The 20046-nt window shown below is 48.1% G+C and overlaps 1 protein-coding gene across 2 annotated transcripts in view; it reads right to left on the bottom strand.

Moving 5' to 3' along the window:
- Nucleotides 1-1771: 1771 nt before the first annotated feature.
- XPNPEP2 (X-prolyl aminopeptidase 2) overlaps nt 1772-20046 on the bottom strand; it is a 48309-nt gene continuing 30034 nt past the window's right edge. For both annotated transcript variants that reach the window (XM_048515134.1, XM_048515133.1), the window contains exons 14-22: nt 19926-20003; nt 17080-17151; nt 13053-13113; nt 10618-10687; nt 9358-9462; nt 7774-7833; nt 3480-3556; nt 2895-2993; nt 1772-2809 (exon numbers count right to left, since the gene is read on the bottom strand). In XM_048515134.1, coding sequence (XP_048371091.1) covers nt 2615-2809; nt 2895-2993; nt 3480-3556; nt 7774-7833; nt 9358-9462; nt 10618-10687; nt 13053-13113; nt 17080-17151; nt 19926-20003 — 817 coding nt within the window. In that variant the 3' untranslated portion in view covers nt 1772-2614. The remainder of the gene's footprint in view (nt 2810-2894; nt 2994-3479; nt 3557-7773; nt 7834-9357; nt 9463-10617; nt 10688-13052; nt 13114-17079; nt 17152-19925; nt 20004-20046) is intronic.

The raw sequence follows: 20046 nt of genomic DNA, 5'->3' as shown, positions 1-20046 counted from the left end.
GCAAATCATAGAACTCAAATGTTACGAGTAACTGATCGTGTATCAACTCAAGAGACCACATGGTTCAAATCTTCTGCTCAGACTGGGCAGAAGCTCACCAAGTGGTCTGGACAATTTTGAGCAATTGCAGCCTCCAGGTGGTGACTGGAAATCTCTTGCTATTACAACTGATCTCTAAGAGACAGAGATCTGTTCACCTGGAGAAATTGGCAGCTTTGGAAGCATTATACCCAGGGACATAGGTATTGGTTTTTTTATGGGGGTGATTCAGGGGTGAGGCCATGCCCACACCCACCCCTGGGGGCGTGGCCACGTCTCACACACACACACACACACACACACACACACACACACACACACACACACACACACACACACACACACACACACGGGCAGCTCTGTGATGCTGGAATCGATCTCCAAACAGCATAACTTTCAATGGTGTTTAAACCAGATTCTCCTTTTAAATCCACCTTAAAGGGAGAATCTGGGGTCCCCAGTTAAAACAACATTGAAAGTGATGCTGTTTGGGGGTGGATTCTCCCCCACCCTGAAACAGCATCACTGTTTAAACTGGGGACCTCAGATTCTCCCTTTAAATCCATGCCAAAGGGGGTGGATTTAAAAGGAAAATCTGGGGAATTTGGGGGGGGGTGCCTGCTGTCAGGGGTGGAATTGTTAAGCTAGCAGCACCAAACTTTCAGGGTATCTTTAGGAGACTCTCCTGATGATATCACCCAGGTTTGGTGAAGTTTGGTTCAGGGGGTCCAAAGTTATGGACCCTCAAAGGTGTAGCCCCCATCTCCTATTAGCTCCCATTGGAAACAATGGGTGATGGGGCACCCCCTTTGGGAGTCCATATTTTTGGACCCCCTAAACCAAACCTCACCAAACTTAGGTGGTATCATCAGGAGAGTCTCTCAACAAATCCTGGAGATTTTTGGTGCTGCGCCCCCTGCAGGCCAAAAATTGAAAAAAAAAACACAAACTAAGGTAGAGCTTCAGACATATAATGGGGTTTTTTTAAACCCAGGAACTCCCCACTTACCTATGTCCTTGATTATACCCCACTGAAATCCCTCCCCTCCCAAACTCCGCCTTCCTCAGGCTCCTCCCCCCAAATCCCCAGATATTTCCCAACATGTCACTGGAACCCTAAGACAATCCTTGTCCACTTGTAATCCTTTAAGCAGACTGAACCAGGGACACGTATGAGAGGTATGCACTCTATTGCATTGTGGGAACTGCAGACGCAGACTACGGCACCTATTATTGAATCACAGGGCTGCTTTCATACTACTGGGATTTGTTGGTGGCTTGAAGTATTCTGCCATAAAGCAGGACAGCTGCTGAAAAAATGCAGTAAGATATAAGGATGGGGAATGTGTTGGGGGGCCACTTTTTCTGCAGAGCTGTTTTATGTTGCATTCGGGTACGTGGCAACATCAGAGGCAGCGCATCTGCTGCGCGTCCAGAAGGTCGATGCTTGGCCTCTCCAGTTAAAAGGATCAGGTGGCAGATGACGTGAAAGACCCCTGCCTGCTGAGACCCCGGGGAATGCCTGCCACTCAAAGTAGACAAGACTAGACATGTTGGCCTTTAGGTAAGTCGGCTTCCTTTGTGAATTTATTCATGCAGCGGGGCCATGGCTTGGTAGTAGAGCACGCAGAAGGCGCCAGGATCAATCTCGTAAAAACAACAGGTGAGAGGTGATGTGGAAGATCTCTTCCTGAGACCCTGCAGAGCTGCTGCCAGTCACCTTGATGGACCAGCGGTCTGGAGGTAAGGCTGCTTCGTATTTATGGAGAGGGGCCACAGCTCAGTGGCAGAGCATCTGCTTTGTATGCAGAAGGTCCTTGTTTCAATCCTTGGCATCTCCAAATAAAAGGATCAGGTGACTGGGGATGTGAAAAACTCCACTGGAGAGCTACTGACAGTCAATAATAGACAAGGCTGACTTTGATAGACTTATGACCTGATTCAAGAGAAGGGAGCTTCGAGTGTGTGTTCTTGTCTAGTTCAAAGAAGAGGGAGAAGACGTCCTCCAAATACTCAGGGAAGAGGGTAACCACAGGCATACTCCTCCCCCCTCCTCCTCCTCCTTGACTCAGCTAGAAACTGTTCAGAAGCAAAGATATGGTTGGTACAACCTCTATCTTTGAAGAAGAAAAGAAGAAGAGTTTGGATTTATACCCCACCTTTCTCTGCTGTAAGGAGACTCAAGGTTGCTTACAAACTCCTTCCCTTTCTGTCCCCACAACAGACGCCTTGTGAGGTAGGTGGGGCTGAGAGAGTTCTGAGAGAACTGTGACTAAACCATAGTCACCCAGCAGGCTTCATGTCCAGTTCACTCGATAGGAGTCTGCCGCTCTTGTGGAGGAGTGGGGAATCAAACCGAGTTCTCCAGTTTAGAATTCGCCTGCTCATACACCACGCTGGCTCTTGAGGGAAACAGTTTACAATTTGATGCTGAAGAAAAGGGATAGTCGCGGTGAGGTAGGCCGAAATGTTCAGAAGTCAAAGTCAGGCAGGGTCTGAAGTGGTTAAGCAAAGACGGGCAAGGCCTAAGAGTAGGGGTGAGGGGAAATGAGTCAGGGTTCGGTGCCCCTCAGCCTTACATGCCGGTCAGAAGAGTAAAAGTCAGGGCGCTCAAGGCCAGGATACCCAGGGAGGCTGCCATCAGAGTGGCATGGGAAAAAGGCTTTGTATTCTCTTGCAGCCAATTGTACTCTTCATGCAGGCGGCGTCTCTGCAGTTCAGGCCCAACTTGCTGGCGGATGGTCTCATAATAGCTGTTGAGGTACTGGATCTGGAGAAAGAAAGGAAGTGAAGGTAGTAGCTGAAAGAGATGCTCGATTCTTGCCCCATACCACTTTGCCCTGCGCTCTACAAACCTGCTCCTGTGATAGAAGTTTCACATCAATGAGGTTCTGATCATAGGGCACCAATGAGACGACCTTGAATGTTAGGTAGGGCGTTTCACTCACATGGTACTGCAACAGAGAAAAAGGAAAGGTCGCACCTGCATGAGGAACCTCTGTGCCGAATGGGAGGACCACATCCAGATTTGTATGAGCCGTGGTTGCAGGAGTAGCACTCATGGGGGCAAATGTTCACTAGTCATGCAAAACAAAATGGGCATGGGCAAAAAATCAGGAAGACCTCAAATCCCCAAAGAAGGCTCTGTAAATTGCAGAGTCTCTGCTGCTGCCATTGCAGCTTCAAGCCTCTATCTTCATGTAGGAAAGCGGTAATCCTTATGGTATTCCAGAGGGCCTATGGATCATACAATTCCCATCAGCCCCTGCCAATTGGCCATGCTGGCAGGGGCTGATGGGAATTGTAGTCCATGAACATCTGGCGTGCCATAGGTTCGCCACCACTGCTCTACCCACACAACCCCATTGCTGTGCCAAGCACACCATTAGCAGTCTGAACACCGGGGCAGAATCAACCACCAAGAGGCAAGAGAGCGTCACCTTAGTCTCTGCTTCTACCACGAGCACAACGTCCTCCAGGCGGATCCCGAACTCGCCATCGTGGTAATAACCAGGCTCTAGAGAGGGGAAAAAAGAATGGGATAAGGAGTCAAAAGAGTGCTTCTTTCCCCCTCCAGCGCCCACACAAGCCAGAGTTTTTCTGCATCCTGCTCACAGCCAGAGATCTTAAAAGAGATCTTTCAGTACCCAGACCATTACGCAGTATTAAAAAACAGCAAGATGCTCACCTGCAAAAATTCCCATTCTTTAAAAAGGCTTTCCTAGGCTGAAATTTGGTGTGAGAATTACCCCAAGGTGGATAGAGGGAAAAGGCTGCTTGTTCTCTGAGTTAAAAAAATGCCCTCCCTTAGAAGGAGAGATTTAGATAGAGGGACCATACTTTGTAGAACTTGCTGTGATCCCTTCTATGGGCAGCAGAGTCATCCAGTGCTGGAGAGGATAGATTTCACCCTAACTACCACTGTTTTACCAGGAAATAATAGCAGGCAATGCTCATATGGAAAGAACATAAGAACATAAGAACATAAGAACTAGCCTGCTGGATCAGACCAGAGTCCATCTAGTCCAGCATTCTGCTACTCGCAGTGGCCCACCAGGTGCCTTTGGGAGCTCACATGCAGGATGTGAAAGCAATGGCCTTCTGCTGCTGCTGCTGCTCCTGAGCACCTGGTCTGCTAAGGCATTTGCAATCTGAGATCAAGGAGGATCAATAAAGATGCATATGAAGAAGAGGGAGAGCTAAGCCTGTTCTCTGATCACTGGATACCCCAGTTTATTGGGGAGAACTTTAAATTGCTGTTATATCAATATTGTAGCCCTGTTCCAAAAATAATCCCCCCCCACACTTCTTGCTGGTGCTGCTGCACACCCACACCCTTCTTGCTGCTGCTGCAGCGGTGGAAGAGAGAGGCTTCTTATTTCAATATTCCTTGGCATTTCAATATTCCTGCATTAAAGCTATTATTATTTCAATAAGTCAAATATGGCACAAATGCTTGAAGTTGAAACAAAGATTTTAAAAGCCCTCCTGATCATTGGGAAAGGTAGAAGTAATGCCGGGGGGGGGGGGGTAGAGCAAAAAAGCCAGAAATAAAAAATGAACAATGGAGATGATGGGATCTACCCCACAGTAAGTGTGTGTGGGGGAAGGCATCTGTTATACGAAGCTCTGCCCCCAAAAGAACCTCCCTTCAGTGCGGGGCGGAGCACCAGTGTACGATCGGCCATGGCCTTTCCCAACAGCTTGGCAGATTATGGCTCCTTCACCTTGTCCTACAGACTGCTGTAGACCTGACTGAGAACTGAGCTCAACCCTTTCTACATAGTTCCATCCTTGCATTTGCAGGTCAGGTTCCATTCCTTGGTCACAGTGCAGCGGCTGAATGTGGCAGACCATGGACACTCCTTTCCCCCCCATGCCAGATCTCCTTCATAAGAACTAGCCTGCTGGATCAGACCAGAGTCCATCTAGTCCAGCACTCTGCTACTCGCAGTGGCCCACCAGGTGCCTTTTGGGAGATCACATGCAGGATGTGAAAGCAATGGCCTGCTGCTGCTGCTGGTCCCAAGCACCTGGTCTGCTAAGGCATTTGCAATCTGAGATCAAGGAGGATCAAGATTGGTAGCCATAAATCGACTTCTCTCTTGTCCATCTCTCTTGGCACATCTCTTCTCAGGCAGCTGTAACTATCCTTCATGGCGCCGCCCCCAAACACAGCAAGCCACATCCCTCCTTCCCAGGGAGGCCGACTACGTGATAACCTCTTGCGAGCTGCCGGTGACCCCTCTCTGCTTCACAGGCTGCCTCTTGCGAATGCTGCGAGGGAGGTATCGCAAGGACAGCACATGTTTTGTCTTGCTGCATGCTACGAGGGAGACAGAAGCAGATCGCCCGTGAGGTTGTAACACGTCATCCAGATCCGTCTCTCCCTTTTGCAGCCTCTAATCAGCCGCCTGGGCCCCTTTTGTCTCTTTTCTGATCACCGTCAATTTGCCTTCTGCCCTGCTGTTCTTCCTTCTCCCCCACCTCCGCCCACCCTGCCAGCTGTCTCCTTTTTCTTCTTCAGCCTCAAGCAAAGCATTTGCTTCCACCCCTCCCCCCCCCACAACTTGCCTTGCTTTCATTTCTTTAGCAATGTATACCCAGCTTTCCTCCCCAAGTGGCTGACGGTATCACCACTCCCTTCTTCCTTCTGCTCCATCCTCACAACAGCCATCCTAAGAGGTACTTTTGGGCCCAGGAAGAGAGGAAGAAGAAGAGTTGGATTTATATCCCCCCTTTCTCTCTGGTAAGGAGAGTCAAAGGGGCTTACAAACTCCTTTCCCTTCCCCCCTCATAACAAACACCCTGTGAGGTAGGTGGGGCTGAGATCATCCAGTGGACTGCCCTGGCAAGTGGGATTTGAATCTGGGTCTCTCTGATCTGACTTGGACAGTCCGACCCAGAGGTCGTCAACATTTTCTTCAACGAGAACTACGTCGGAATAATAATAATAAATAGTCCAAGCCGCTTTCCCCTTCCTTCTATGTTATTAAGTTTTGTTCTGTCTTGGAAACGCAACATGGAAACAAAACTAAGCAACACAGAGAAAATCCTATCAAACGAAAGTGGTTTTTTTTTTTTAAAAAAAAGAAGCATCGAGGAAACCCTTTTTCTGTTTTTGGGGTGCCTGAGCTACGCTGCAGCAGCCAGCAAGCTACCAGTAGCAGCCTATAGGACAGTGATGGCGAACCTTTTCGAGACCGAGTGCCCAAATTGCAACCCAAAACCTACTTATTTATCACAAAGTGCCAACACGGCAATTTAACCTGAACACTGAGGGTTTAGTTTAGAAAAAATGGTTGGCTCCAAGGTGTGCGTTACTCAAGAGTAAGCTTGTTGATAGTCAGTGGCTTTGCTTGGAAGCAACCGTGCAACTCTTCGAACGGGTGAATCATGACCCTAGGAAGGTTTACTCAGAAGCAAGCCCCATTGAGCTTACTCTCAGGTAAAGGATCAGGCTTTAGTTCTTTGCATGAAAATCAGTGGGCTTTAACAGTGCTTCCCCCTCCCCCCACATGACGCACTCTGTTTGCACGTGCCCACAGAGAGGGCTCTGAGTGCCACCTCTGGCACCCGTGCCATAGGTTCGCCACCACTGCTATAGGACATGCCTGCTCTGACCACTACACCATGCTGACTTTTCTACACTCGACCCTCCACTGTCCAGCCCAGGGGTAGGGAACCTGCGGCTCTCCAGATGTTCAGGAACTACAATTCCCATCAAGCTCCTTCTGTCAGCATACACTGGGCTTTCATGCTGGTAGGGGCTGCATGTAACGGTGAAGTTCCTGGAACATCTGGAGAGCCACAGGTTCCTACCCTCTGGTCCATACAGGCTTTGACAGCCCCTGGACCTCTTCTCTTTCCATCCTCTTCTGCCCAATAGAGCTGTGCCTTTGAGGATAAAGGGTCTTTGCCCGCTCCTCTGTTCTCTACAACCAGGACTGGCTCAAGGGCTTTTGGTGCCGTGGGCAAGGAAGTGATATTTGACCTACAGCACCCCCATGCCATGGCACACCATGGGGAAGCAGATGCCCATTCTCCTCTTCTCCTGGCATGGGGGCAAGGGAGAAGCAAGGAGGAAGAGGGATAGACCAGTCTTTGCCCACCTCGCTCTATCCCAAAGGAGGGAGGGAGGGGAACGCGGGGAGGAGAAGAAGAGTTTGGATTTATACCCCACCTTTCTCTCCTGTAAGGAGACTCAAGGTGGTTTACAAGCTCCTTTTCCTTCCTCTCCCCACAACAGTCACCTTGTGAGGTAGCTGGGGCCGAGAGAGTGCCGAAGCACTAGCCCAAGGTCACCCAGCTGGAATGTAGAGTGGCTCCACCTGGTTCACTGTGATAAGCCTCTGCCACTCAGGTGGAGGAGGGGAATCAAAACCCAGCTCTCCAGATTAGACCTCCTGCTCCTAAACTGACTCTCACACCATGCTGGCTCATGACTAGCCACTAGGCTGACGGGTGTGTGTGTGTGTGACACCTGAGCTGATGCTTGCAGCAGCAAACCCAGACACCCCAGGTGGGTGGGCATGATAGTGCTGGTTTGCACCTCTTTAGTGCCCCAGGCAGATAGTGGATAGGCCGGCCCAGTTTACAACGTTGATAAGCAAACAAGTGAAGAATGAGTAGCATGCCACAGGACAAAGAGAACACCTTGATCTTCCCCAGCCTCAATTCCAGAAACAGCAAACAATCCCCTGTGTACCATAGGGATGATTAGTTTGTACTGACCTATGGAGGTGAACATGCCCTTTTCCAAGGGTATGTTATTGGTTTGGAAGCCTACAGGCCCTAGAGGCAAGAGAGAGAGAGATAGTTTTAACAAAGTTACATTCTTTATCATTTTCTTCCTCCCCAAACTTGGGCCCCTTCCGCACACGCAAAATAATGCTGCCAAACTACTTTCACAACTGTTTGCAAGTGGATTTTGCAATTCCGCACAGCTTCAAAGAGCAATGAAAGCAGTTTGAAAGTGCATTATTCTGCATGTGCGGAATGAGCCTTGGTGAGATGATACTGTGGGAAATGGCAGTGGCTCGACAACAGGGACCACACCCTGGCCCCTCGGGTCTCAGGAACAAAGGATTGGGAGAGACCCCTCCTCTCCTTGAAGACCAGAAGAGCGACTGTCAGTCATACTAAGCTAGACAGACCAACAGCTTGACTTGGCACTCAATAGGTTAAGTCAACCAGGATGTGTGAAGATTCGAACCTAGAGCTCTGTGGGCCAACCAGGACATGTGGGGATTTAAACCCGGATCTCTCTGGGTCAACCTCTTCACCATTCTGGCTTTCAAGTGATTCCAAATGTAAACATTTTTTTAAAAAAACACCCAGTATAGTTCAGATAAAATGGGAATTCCCGTGTGCCAAGGTTGCTGATAAGCTGGCTTATAATAACATTGTAGTCATAAGAGTCTTTTCTACTGAGGTTTTGTCAACTGAATCCTGAAAACATGTGTACACAATTGTGCACAGTTGACAAAAACTCTGTAAAAAAAAAAAGACTCTTATGACTACAATGTTATTACGGCTTATCAGCAGCCTTGGTACATGGGAATTCCTGTTTTATTCCAGCAGCCTCTTTACCAAGGCGGTTTGCCAACAAGCAGCTGTATAACATGACCCAAGAGTCAGAGTGCAGCATGCTGTCGGGAACTGTAAGGGAATCCTTTGGTACACAGGTAGAAGAAGAAGAGTTTGGAGTTATACCTCACCTTTCTTTCCTGTTAGGAGACTCAAGGTGGCTTACAAGTTCCTTTCCCTTCCTCTCCCCACAACAGACACCTTGTAAGGTAGGTGGGGCTGAGAGAGTTCCGAAGAACTGTGACTAGCCCAAGGGCACCCAGCAGGAATTTAGGAGTAGGGAAACAAAACCAGTTCACCAGATAATCCTCTGCCACTCAGGAGGAGTGGGGAATCAAATTAGAGTGCACCTGCTCTTAACCGCTACACCACTGCTGCATAGGATTTCAGTGTTCAAGCAAAAGTTTCCAGCCCTCAGGACTGTAAAGATACAGTTGAAAGTGAGCACACAAGCGCTGGTTAAATTTGCAACAGGCAGGCAGACTCAAGGACCTCAAGAGTTAATTCAGGCAGAATTCTCAGAGGCCAGAGGGGCTGGATGCTGCAGATTGCCCTTGGCGACAGTGAGCAGAGCCTGCAATTTGGGAAAGAGGCAAACTTGCCCAATTTATGCAGCTTGCAGCATCCTGCTGGAGTTGGGTTGTCCCAACACAGAACTTTTTAAAAGGCTCGTTTTTCTTTTAGGAAGAGCAGAAAATACACAGCCCAGCTTGCTCTGACGGCACTTACACTCATGGACGGACAAGAAGTTGCCGATGCCGTGGCCCGTGCCGTGGCCGTAGTTGAGTCCCACTTTCCATAAGGCCTGGCGAGCAATGGCCTCCACCACTCTTCCTGAAGCACAAAAGCCATGTCACACAGAGAATGGGGGGGTGGGGGGGGGTCTCTTGCACCATTATTTGTGCACCCCCCTTAGAAAGGAGCAAAGGGCTTCACAGAGATTTAGAAAAACTTGCCACATGCCTAAGTGTATTATTAAGGCCTATCCAATCTTCTAGGATCTGTATCCTGAGCCACCATGGACTACAACTCCCATCAGCCCTGCCAGCATGGCCAATTGGCAAGGTCGCCCTGTTGGCCATGCTGGCAGGGGCTGATGGGATTTGTAGTCCATGAACATCTGGAGAGCTGCAGGTTGCAGACCCCTGCTCTAAGGCTTATAAACTAAGGACCAAACTACATGTTAAGCCAAGAGAGTTCCCACTTCCATTTTCTTTTGTAGTAATTTTTTGTGCTAAATTCTATTTTGTACCTCCTTTCAAACATGCACATCTTAATTATGAGCCCCCTCCTTCAACTGAAAATTGGTAACTGGACTTTGTCAGCAGAAGAGATGTTATAATTCTGGAGGTTTGGGATTGTCGTTATTAAAGTTGCCATTTGTGGATTTCAAATTTGGTATTATTTTAATGCTACATTTTGTATTCTATTATTAGTAATATTCTATGTTTACATCTGTATGTCAGACACCCTGAGCCCAACTTTGGTTGGGAAGGGCGGGGTATAAATTTAATAAAATAATAAAATAAAATAAATGCAAATGTGGAGGATTGTTAATTTGAGAGGATTAGAACGCCTAGATAAATTAGGAATCCATACCCTATCAGTTTACCAGCACAATCACATGCTGGGGCCGACGGGAATTGTAGTTCCTGAACATCTGGAGAGCCGCAGGTTCCCTACCCCTGATCTAGGAGATGGCATGAAAGGGAAAGAATTTAATATTTTCCCCTCACACTGTTTCCCCAGACTTCATTAGAAGAATATATCTTGGTTGCTATCCTCTCCAAAGGATAAAAATAGAGACATCTGGCGATTACAGGTTACATGTTATTCTCTAGATGGAGGATTTTGGGACAAACCCTTTCCTAATGGGTTTCCATGACTGCTTAAACTAATTTGGTGGGGGACAGGGATTCTGGACACAAGAATTACTGGTTCTCCTTGATCAGTTGGGCACAGGAAACCAGTTTGCTTGGAGAGCCTCACCTGATGTTCTTGATGGAAAGGTCAGTCTGGTAAGGTCAATGTTTCCCATCAGCACCCGGGTGTATGCTTCCTAGGAAGAAAAAGAGATTCATCACCTTTTCATCCCACCTTTCCCCCAAGGGGCTCAAGGCAGCATACAAAGCTCTCACCTGGTCCCATTTTATCTGCACAACAACCCTGCAAAATAGGTCAGACTGTCAGCAACCAGTCCTAAGTTAGCCAGTGAGTGTCACTGCCAAGTGAGAATTTCACACCAGCTTCTCCATTGGGTATGTCACTCTAAGCATGACACCAAATTGGAGATGAAAGGAAAGCAGGAAAGGATGCAACGAATATACAGAAAAGAACTCTCCCTTACAAAGTTGCTCTAACACTGAGTCAAACCGCTGGATCCTCTCAACCAGAACTGTTAGCCGCCAGCACTGTGGCAGCTCCCCAGGAATTCAGGGGAGGGATCTTCTTCAGGCAAGAAACCTGAGATCCTCGGCAAATGGAAGGCCAGTACTGAATTCGAGGCCTTTACAGGCAAAGATATTGCTTCTTGCTTGACATGCTGGACCCTCCCTCTCAATGGCAAACAGCCACGATAGCCAGAAAGGAAAGGCTCCAGAAATGTATATGATTTATTTAAAGCATAGGGGTGGAGAGGGACTGTCAGAAAAATGAATCATTGGTCCTGACCAAATGCTGATGACAAGACACAGGCAATAGCCAACCTGCTGTGCTTGCAAATTTCTCCAGCGGCATCTAGCTGGCTGTTGTTGGAGATAAAGTCCTGGACTTGATAGATCTTTGGTCCGGATCCAGCCAATTTCTGGTGTGAGAGAGATTTTTTTTTTCTCCTTCAATACTTGTAGTCCTGCAGTCAAGCAAATGAAATTGATTGTCAGTAGATTCAAGATCAAGAGCAAGGCAGCGGGAAAAGAGAAAGACCCAAGGTGAGATGGAAACCAGGGCCTTCCGTTTGCAGTGCATGCATGGATCATGCAGTGCACTCTGATCTGGGAGGAACTGCAGGGATTCCCAGCCTGCTGCTTGATGTGGAGGCTGGTCCAGAACTACTAGCTTGTGCACTCCAACACATGCCAGCTGGGTGACCTCATGGCTAGTCACAGTTCTGAGGGCCTCTCAGGCTCCCACCCACTTCACAGGGTGTTTGCTGTGAGGGGAAGGGCAAGAGATTGTAAGCCCTTTGAGTCTCCTACTAGAGAGAAAGGGGGGATATAAATCCAAACTCTTCTTCTTCTAAAATGTGATAAATACAGTTGGAGACTGAGCCAGTCATAGTGGCTCACCCATATGAGTCAGGAAATTACTTGATGGCAATAGAAATTACTTGGTGGCAATGATTTAAATTCAAGTACAATATGGGGGTGAAAGGGTTCAAGCAGTAGATCTCCCAAGATTCTTGGAAGAGTTAATTCATTCAGAGCTCTCCTAGCTCTTAAACACACACACGCTTCTAGTTTGGCGAAGAACCACTCTGTTTTATTGAGAGCCTGTGTAAAGAGTGGCAGATGCTAACCTGGGAGAACTGCTTGACTCCAGCCTCCACAGGCAGCCTGGGACCTTTGGCCACAGCCCTTCTCAGAACTCCAGCCTACCTACCTACAGCCTTGCTGTGGTGGTGGGCAGGGGTGGGGTGGGAAGGCATTGCAGGAAGCAAACCAACTCTTCTAAGGAGAGGTTTCCATTTCATTCAGTTGTCTGGTCAGGGCTAAGTCATCGAGCAGGAAGTCGGCTTCCCAGTTCAGCTGTGATGAAGGAGAGGAGAAAGAGGAGATTTGACATGGCACTGCTTCTCCTTCAAGGAGACTCAGGGTAGCTTACAAAACCCTTTCCCTTTCTCTCTCCACAGCAGACAGACACCTTGTGAGGTAGGTGGGGCTGAGAGAATTCCGAGAGAACAATGACTAGGCTAGCCCAAGGTCACCCAGCAGGCTCTATGAGAAATAGGGAAACAAACCCTGGTTCACCAAACAGAGTCACCTGCTCATGTGTGGAGGAGGGAAGCAAAACCCAGTTCTCCAGATTAGAGTCCACTGCTCTTAACTACTACAGCACGCTGGCTCTCAGTAAACAGCCACAGTAAGTTCCATATGGGACTAGGCAAAACCTTTGGCTCCTAACGAAGGAGCCTGCAAAATCTTCCGCCAAGGGCAAATGAGCAAGCAGAGTTATTGCAGCCCCCTGGCAGAGGATCACAGACGCAGATGTCACAAGAGATGAGAGACAGAGATCCCCACTGGATCGCTTCTGGTTAGAGGTCCTGGCCTTCTCCTAACAATGGCAGCTTCAAAAGAAAGGAAAAGCAATAAAAGGAGTAACATGCGGGGGTGGGTGGGACATACAAGCAAGGAAGCAAGAATGCTGGGGCTTCTGTATCTCCCAGCACGCTCAGATGTGCAATACAGGTGAGTGGGAAGCAGTCTTACCTTCTGAAAAGCAGTGGGCTCCCCCCAGTGGACAGTCCGGGTTATGTCCGTTGTTCCATCCCTGCCGCAGAAAGAGAATCCCGACTGAAGAGCGATTTGCTGGGTGTGGCCAGGTGGACAGAATTCCTTTCCCTAAGCTCCATGTCACGTCAAGTGTATCCAGAGGATCACCTGACAAATTCCTTAGGGTCTCAATATTTTATATTCTAAAAGCAGAAGTGCAGTACAAACCTTTGAAACCCCCCCCCCCCGAACTCTTCTTCTGGTAGGAGGGCTGATCTAAAAATTACAGGGGCAGCGGGTGGAGGTGGGGAGCGAAGTCTAAAAGCCTCCAATTTACAACCATTTCCAAATGGAATGCAGGATCTGCAGGTGTAGCAGCGGTGCCGGTCTGCCAAACAAATGTCAAGTTGGGAACGCTACTTAGGTTATGTTTCTACATTTGAGGCTTTGTACTCGATCAGCGTTCCCACAACCAGCTGTGTGGGAGTGGAATGAAACAGCGTGCGTCCTTGACAGAGGCTTTCCTCAGGATCTGGGGAGCTGACCGGCAGCGCTCTTGTGAGCTTCCTCGCACACGCATTGTCCGCTTTTGATGAATTTCCAGGGTTTCCTCGTCCTTTCTCTATGCTGTCTCAAACCACTTTCCATCAGATTTTGAGAAAGCACAGAGGAACAGCAAGGAGAGACAATGGGGAAACAACGATGTCGCCAGGAGGAAAAATGCTGCAGCCCAGCAGGCAAACTGCAGGAAAATCTCCATGCAAAAGACTCAGCAGTTCTATGCACCCATTTAGTAATTATATATTCCCTATAAAAATGCAGCAATGCCTGGTGCCAAAGGCAAGAACCCACTATTTACTTTGAGATAAAGTTAGTCAATCCCATTGAGCACAGGTTCCGTTTTGCCCTGCGATTGTCCCCTCTAAATAATGCAATTACTCTTTTGTTTGAACACTTCTGCTCCACTGATTAACTCAGTGCTGGAGAGGATCCTCAATCAACTCATTTTCCCAAAGGAGGTGCAACTTCACTTGCGGCTTTTCTATTTGAATCCAAAATGATTGTTTTCTTAATTCTATCATTGCATGACTACTAGAATTTTTTTTAAAAAAATAATTACATTAGCTGTCATTGTTGCTGCAAAGAGAAAAGCAGTGATTAAAAGCAAACAACGCCCCTCCCGGCAAGAACTGATTAAGGAATGCCATTATCAAGGATGGAGCAATTAGAAACAGAATCTGCTGTAAAGCAACAGGGGAAATCTTAAACAGGTAATGCCTTCACTAGCTCTTTGCCAGAGTACATGTGAAAACTTGGTCCTGCAATTCTCCTTTATGTGAAAATGATATATAACAAAAGATAGCAAAATAATACTGAACATGCTAGAATGGAATGGGCTGTCAGCAGTGGTGGGATTCAAAAATTTTAATAACAGGTTCTGATGGTGGTGGGATTCAAACAGAGGTATCGCTTACGCTATCACTCCACTTCCAGTCCCTATTGGGCAGGGAGGTTGCTTTAGTAACCCCTTCTCGGCACTCAGAAAAAATTAGTAACCACTTCTAGAGAAGTGGTGAGAACTGGTTGGATCCCACCTCTGGCTGTCAGCAATACTGGGTTAGATCCAGCCAGCTTCTTAGCTCAATCTAACCTGATTTCATCTTATTGCAGCCCAATACCACATTACTTTTGTCAAAGCAGGTACCATAATCACTAGCACAGCCTTTTTTTGGGGCAAAGCAGACCCCCAGCCGAAAAGGAAGTCGGATCCAACCCAAAGTCTAGTTCTTCTATAAAAACCCAGTGAATAGAGGATACCTATTCCAGATCGAATATCAAAGGTGAACACAACCAACAACATTAGACATGACTACCTTTCCCTTTTTCATCTTCAGGAGGACAGGAGAGAAGCCATTTCTTAAGAATAATTAATTAACGTTTATTTAATTCATTTACAGTCCACCTTTCTCACTGAGACCCAAGGCAGATTACGCGGCATGAAACAATTTAGTCAAATGGCGCCAGAGATCTAATAAGCCATGCAACAGGATTCGGATTTTTAAACACGATATGTCAAGCGATGCAGAAAAGAGAACTATGAAACTGGAGGGAAAATGCAGAAAGAGCACGATAACACACACAACAAATAGTGGCACAGACTCTAGTCCTGTTCTCTTTATAAAGGCACCTTCCTGAACCACCCTTTTAAACTGCACCAACCTCCTCTGCTTTAATTTGATGACAAACTTTACAGCTTCTCTAAATCACCAGCCCACTTAACCGGCTTGTTTTTTACTGGGTAACTATCTGGAAGAAGAGTTCTGGGGAACTCCTAAGCTTGCCTGCTAGTCCCAGCAGTGGCTAGAAAACCTTTGTGGAACCTTTAAGACCAACAAAGTTTTTATGCACACACACAAAAGCTTATACCAGGAATAAAACTCTGCTGGTCTGAAAGGTGCACCTGGACCCAAACTTTTTTTCTGTTGCTGCAGCTCACTGGGGCTACCCCCCTGAATCTAGCAGTGCCTAGTCTGCTTTTTGCATTGGCTGCTTACAGATCCACACAACTCCCTGCAATTTTTGTCAACTGCTGGGCCTGTTACCTTCAGCTGAACATTCTTGGGAAGCAAAATCAGGCCTTGTTCTCCAGCACTATTATATTAAGTTAGGCTGACCAGCCGTCCCGCTTTTGGCGGGATTCCGTGCTGACGCCTTTAGATAATTTTGTCCCAAGCGCCCTGCTGGTTCTGCAAATTGTCCCGATTTTTTGGGAGGCTGCTGTACTGCCTTCTGGGGCATTAAGGCCTCCTTGCGGTTTTTTTTCCTTCAGAGAGCTTAGTTGCAAGGGCGCATGGCCTTCTGGGGCTTGCCGTTTGCCGCCTGTCACAGGGCGGCAAACAGCAAGCCCCAGAAGGCCATGCGCTCCTGCGGCTGCGCGCACACGTGGCCACTTCCCTTGTCCCGGATCACAAAGGTGACCATCTGGTCACCTTATATTAAGTGGGTTGTTGTCATCCCTTTTTAGTGATCACGGTTTAATTCAACAGCAGAGACATTCTGTTAAATTTCTCTCATTTGTAGCCAGCTGTTACCCCAAGGGATGCTTTCAGAATTTCAAATCTCCAGAATTATATTTTAACTTGGCCATTCCATTGTGATTGACACTGTATGTTTTAGAAAGATTGTAGTTTGCCTGACGACATTTGAACCATCTATCCACATAAAAGACAAAACATACTGGCATAACATAAAAGACAAAACATGTATTGTCGAAGGCTTTCACAGCCGGATTCAACTGGTTGTTGTGGGTTTTCCGGGCTGTGTGGCCGTGGTCTGGTAGATCTTGTTCCTAACGTTTCGCCTGCATCTGTGGCTGGCATCTTCAAAGGTGTATCACAGAGAGAAAGGTGTATCAGAGGTATATCACATAGAGTGTGATACACCTCTGAAGATGCCAGCCACAGATGCAGGTGAAACACTAGGAACAAGATCTAACAGACCATGGCCACACAGCCGGAAAACCCACAACAACCATATTGGCGACTATTCACTTTTTAAAGAGCTGTGCAGGCATGCAAGCAGAGGGGGTAGGCCATGCTGATGTGAGAATGTTGTATAACGTAAAAGGGGCGGGGCCCACCGATTGCTGCCATTTACCATGAAGGCAAGGCATATTGGTGACAACTCACTATTTAAAGAGCAGTGCAGGCATGCAAGCAGAAGGGGGTCCAAGTCTCTTCTTACCCTGGGAAGTTTAGCCTCCTACAAACACTTCTACATGTTGAATTTTAATGTTTCATGCACAATGACAGAAATAACCAGCAATGTTTTTTTTAATAGCCTATTGTATTTTCCCCCCCACAATGGGTTTTATTGCTAGTGGGGTATAAATGAATAAACTCAAACCCAACATAAACAGCAGCTGCTGTCTGAACACACCCACGATACCCCAGGAATGTCTCCACAAACTGCAGGCACCTGAGCCTGGCCTCAGGTGAGAAGCTACTAGATGACTCGTACTCACAGATACTGGCCTCCAGAGTCCACCAGATACATTTCATTCACAGACAGTGTCCGGCTGGTAGAATTGGAGGGGCTGGAAGTATAAAAAAGAGAGAGGTATGTTAGAAGCCAGGCTGGAGAGGCAGCTGGGTCTTCGGTCTCAGCATGCAGCAGTCAGCTACAGGAAAATACCAAAAAAACAAGACAGCCGTAGGTACTTTCTGATCTCATGGAAATCAACAGAGGTTGTTTTGATACACTTACTCTAAGTCAGTGATGGCGAACCCATGGGTGCCAGAGGTGGCACTCGGAGCCCTCTCTGTGGGCACGCACACACAGAGTTCATAATGCGGGGGGCGGAAAATCACACCCCCCCACACACATCTAGACTGGCCTGGGCCACTGAGCACGACATGCACGCACCATGGTGACCAGGGAGGACTTGGCTGGCGGGCCTGGTGCCTGAGCTCCGGGTGGCTTCTGGGGGGGGGGGGGGACGCAGAGATGCTAGAGAGGCACAGAGTGGTGCGCGCAGGACTTGCTGGAGGCTAGAGCAGGCTGGCCCCTGCTCTAGGGGGTGGGGCGGAGGAAGAGGGAGCCAACCAGGTTTTTTTTAACTAAAACCTCAGCATTCAGGTTAAATTGCCGGGTTGGCACTTTGCAATAAATAACTGGGGTTTGGGTTGCAATTCGGGCACTCGGTCTTAAAAAGGTTCGCCATCACTGCTCTAAGTGTTAAGAGGCTACTAAGAAAAAATCCTGCCCTAAAATGGGGACACACTGGAAGTTCCAAAAAGCAAGATTGAACTTCCATGTTCAGAAGTAGTATACCTGGACATTCAAGTGCTGGGGAGGGTGAAGCGAGTGGAAGGGCTGTTGACTTCATGCTCAGCTCAGGAGCTTCCTCAGAAGCATGTGGCCTGCCAGACTGGAAAGGATGGCGAAGGAGCTGGTTCTCTACTCTGCATCCAGCAGGGCATTTATTGTGCGGTACAGAGGCTGCTTTCACTCATGTTGGGTAGTGCAATTTCAATCCACTTTGGCGGTAGTTCCAGTGGTGGGATCCAAAAATTTTAGTAATAGGTTCCCATGGTGGTGTAGCGCCAATGGAGCTGGGCGGGGCATGACGGGGCGTGGCTGGGCATTCCGGGGGCGGGGCATTCCTGGGCGGGGCTGTGGCAAGGATGCAGCCAGCCAAGCGCCGATCACTTAGGCGGGAAACTTGAATGCATCGCGAAGCAGGTTGCCAGGCACGCCAGTGCACCTCCGGCTAGACTGCTTCAAGTTCTCTTGGCAGCTTACTGCTGAGAGGAGGGGCGTAACTAAGGCAAAAATCACGTGGCAAAATCACCAATTCGTAATCCCCTCTCGGCACACACAAATAATTAGTAACCTACTCTCGGGAACCTGTGAGAACCTGCTGGATCCCACCTCTGAAGAGTTCCCTGTGTGAAATGGGAAAACCCACTTGAAAACGATCAGTAAAAGTACACTGAAAGTGCATTATCCAAAATGTGGGAAGCTAGCCGGTAACCCCCAAGCACAGGAATCCAAATGCCCAAACTGTAGTCTATATCTGGGCTCTAGGATTTTTAAGATTCGGTTTCTTTTCCTCTGAGCCCTTGATTGTGAACAGTATGCATTTTGCATTTTCCTTTGTAGCGGGCAGCACACAACTTTTAGGCTGGGCCTCTTCCCATGGATTTCTTAGGCCACATTCACACAGACTGTAGCCAAATGAGTCTGTAAACAGTTTGTATAGGGGATGTGAGGAAACAGGAGGTGGCTGGGCCCCTCTGGAAGAAGGAAGGGTACCCTTGCTCTTCTGCTGAGTGTAAAACTACCTCCAAATGAAGGCCCTTGCTGGTCAGAAGAAGTCTTTGGATTTATACCCCCACTTTTAATTCTTGTAAGGAGCTTACAAACTCCTCTCCCTGCAACAGACACCTTGTGAGGTAGCTGGGGCTGAGAGAGTGCTGAGCAGAGGTGGGATCCAGCAGGTTCTCACAGGTTCCCGAGAGTAGGTTACTAATTATTTGTGTGTGCCGAGAGGGGGTTACTAATTGGTGATTTTGCCACGTGATTTTTGCCTTAGTTACGCCCCTCCTCTCAGCAGTAGTGGGCAGAACTTGAAGCAGTCTAGCAGGAGGTGCACCGGCATGCATGGCAGCCTGTGCTTGCGTGCATTTGTTTCCCGCCCAAGGACCGGCGCAGTGGCTGCATCCTTGCCACAGTCCCACCCAGGAATGCCCCCCCGGAATGCCCCCCCAGCCCCATTGGCGCTACGCCACAGTTTGAATCCCACCACCATGGGAACCTGTTACTAAAATTTTTGGATCCCACTACTGCTGCTGAGGAAAATGTGATTAGACCAAGGTCACCCAACAGGCTTCATGTGTATGAGCAGGAAAACAAACTCAGTTCACCGGATAAAGAGTCTGCCGCTCATGTGAAGGAGCAAGGAATCAAACCCAGTTCTCCAGATTAGAGTCCGCCACTCTTAACCACTTCACGAAGAGCTGCCAGAGAGGCTTTGTTCCGTTTGTTTTCATGGCCACTGTGGAGATGCTCTGTGCAGCTTGCAGTGGCTTAACCTAATTAAGTCTCCGTGACATCTCCTGTACTCCGTCTGTTTACAAACTGCAGACTTTTCTCCCTCCCTCCCTTTATAATGAACATTCAGCCTAAAGTGTCCCTGCTTTGTGGCATTTTAATTGAATCTGATAAAAGATGTTACACTGGAGTTAGACTTTCTCTAACGGGTCAATTTATATAACCTTTGATGTGTTTCCTCCCTCCAAGGGAGCAGAGAATTCTTCTCTGCCTTTAGCTCGGCATATTTATGCTGCCAACCCCACCTCCTGATACCTGTAGTGGGCCAAAGCTGCATTCAAACCACTGGCAGAGATGGTCTCAAAGCTGGTCCCATGGCAGTACAGCTCCTCCCTGTGGAGGAAAGGAGAAAAAGCTCAAAAGCTTGTCTGGATTT

The sequence above is a fragment of the Sphaerodactylus townsendi genome, linkage group LG13 (assembly GCF_021028975.2).
Source record: "Sphaerodactylus townsendi isolate TG3544 linkage group LG13, MPM_Stown_v2.3, whole genome shotgun sequence".
Classification (NCBI taxonomy): domain Eukaryota; kingdom Metazoa; phylum Chordata; class Lepidosauria; order Squamata; family Sphaerodactylidae; genus Sphaerodactylus; species Sphaerodactylus townsendi.
This window is presented reverse-complemented; position numbering and strand designations above follow the sequence as displayed.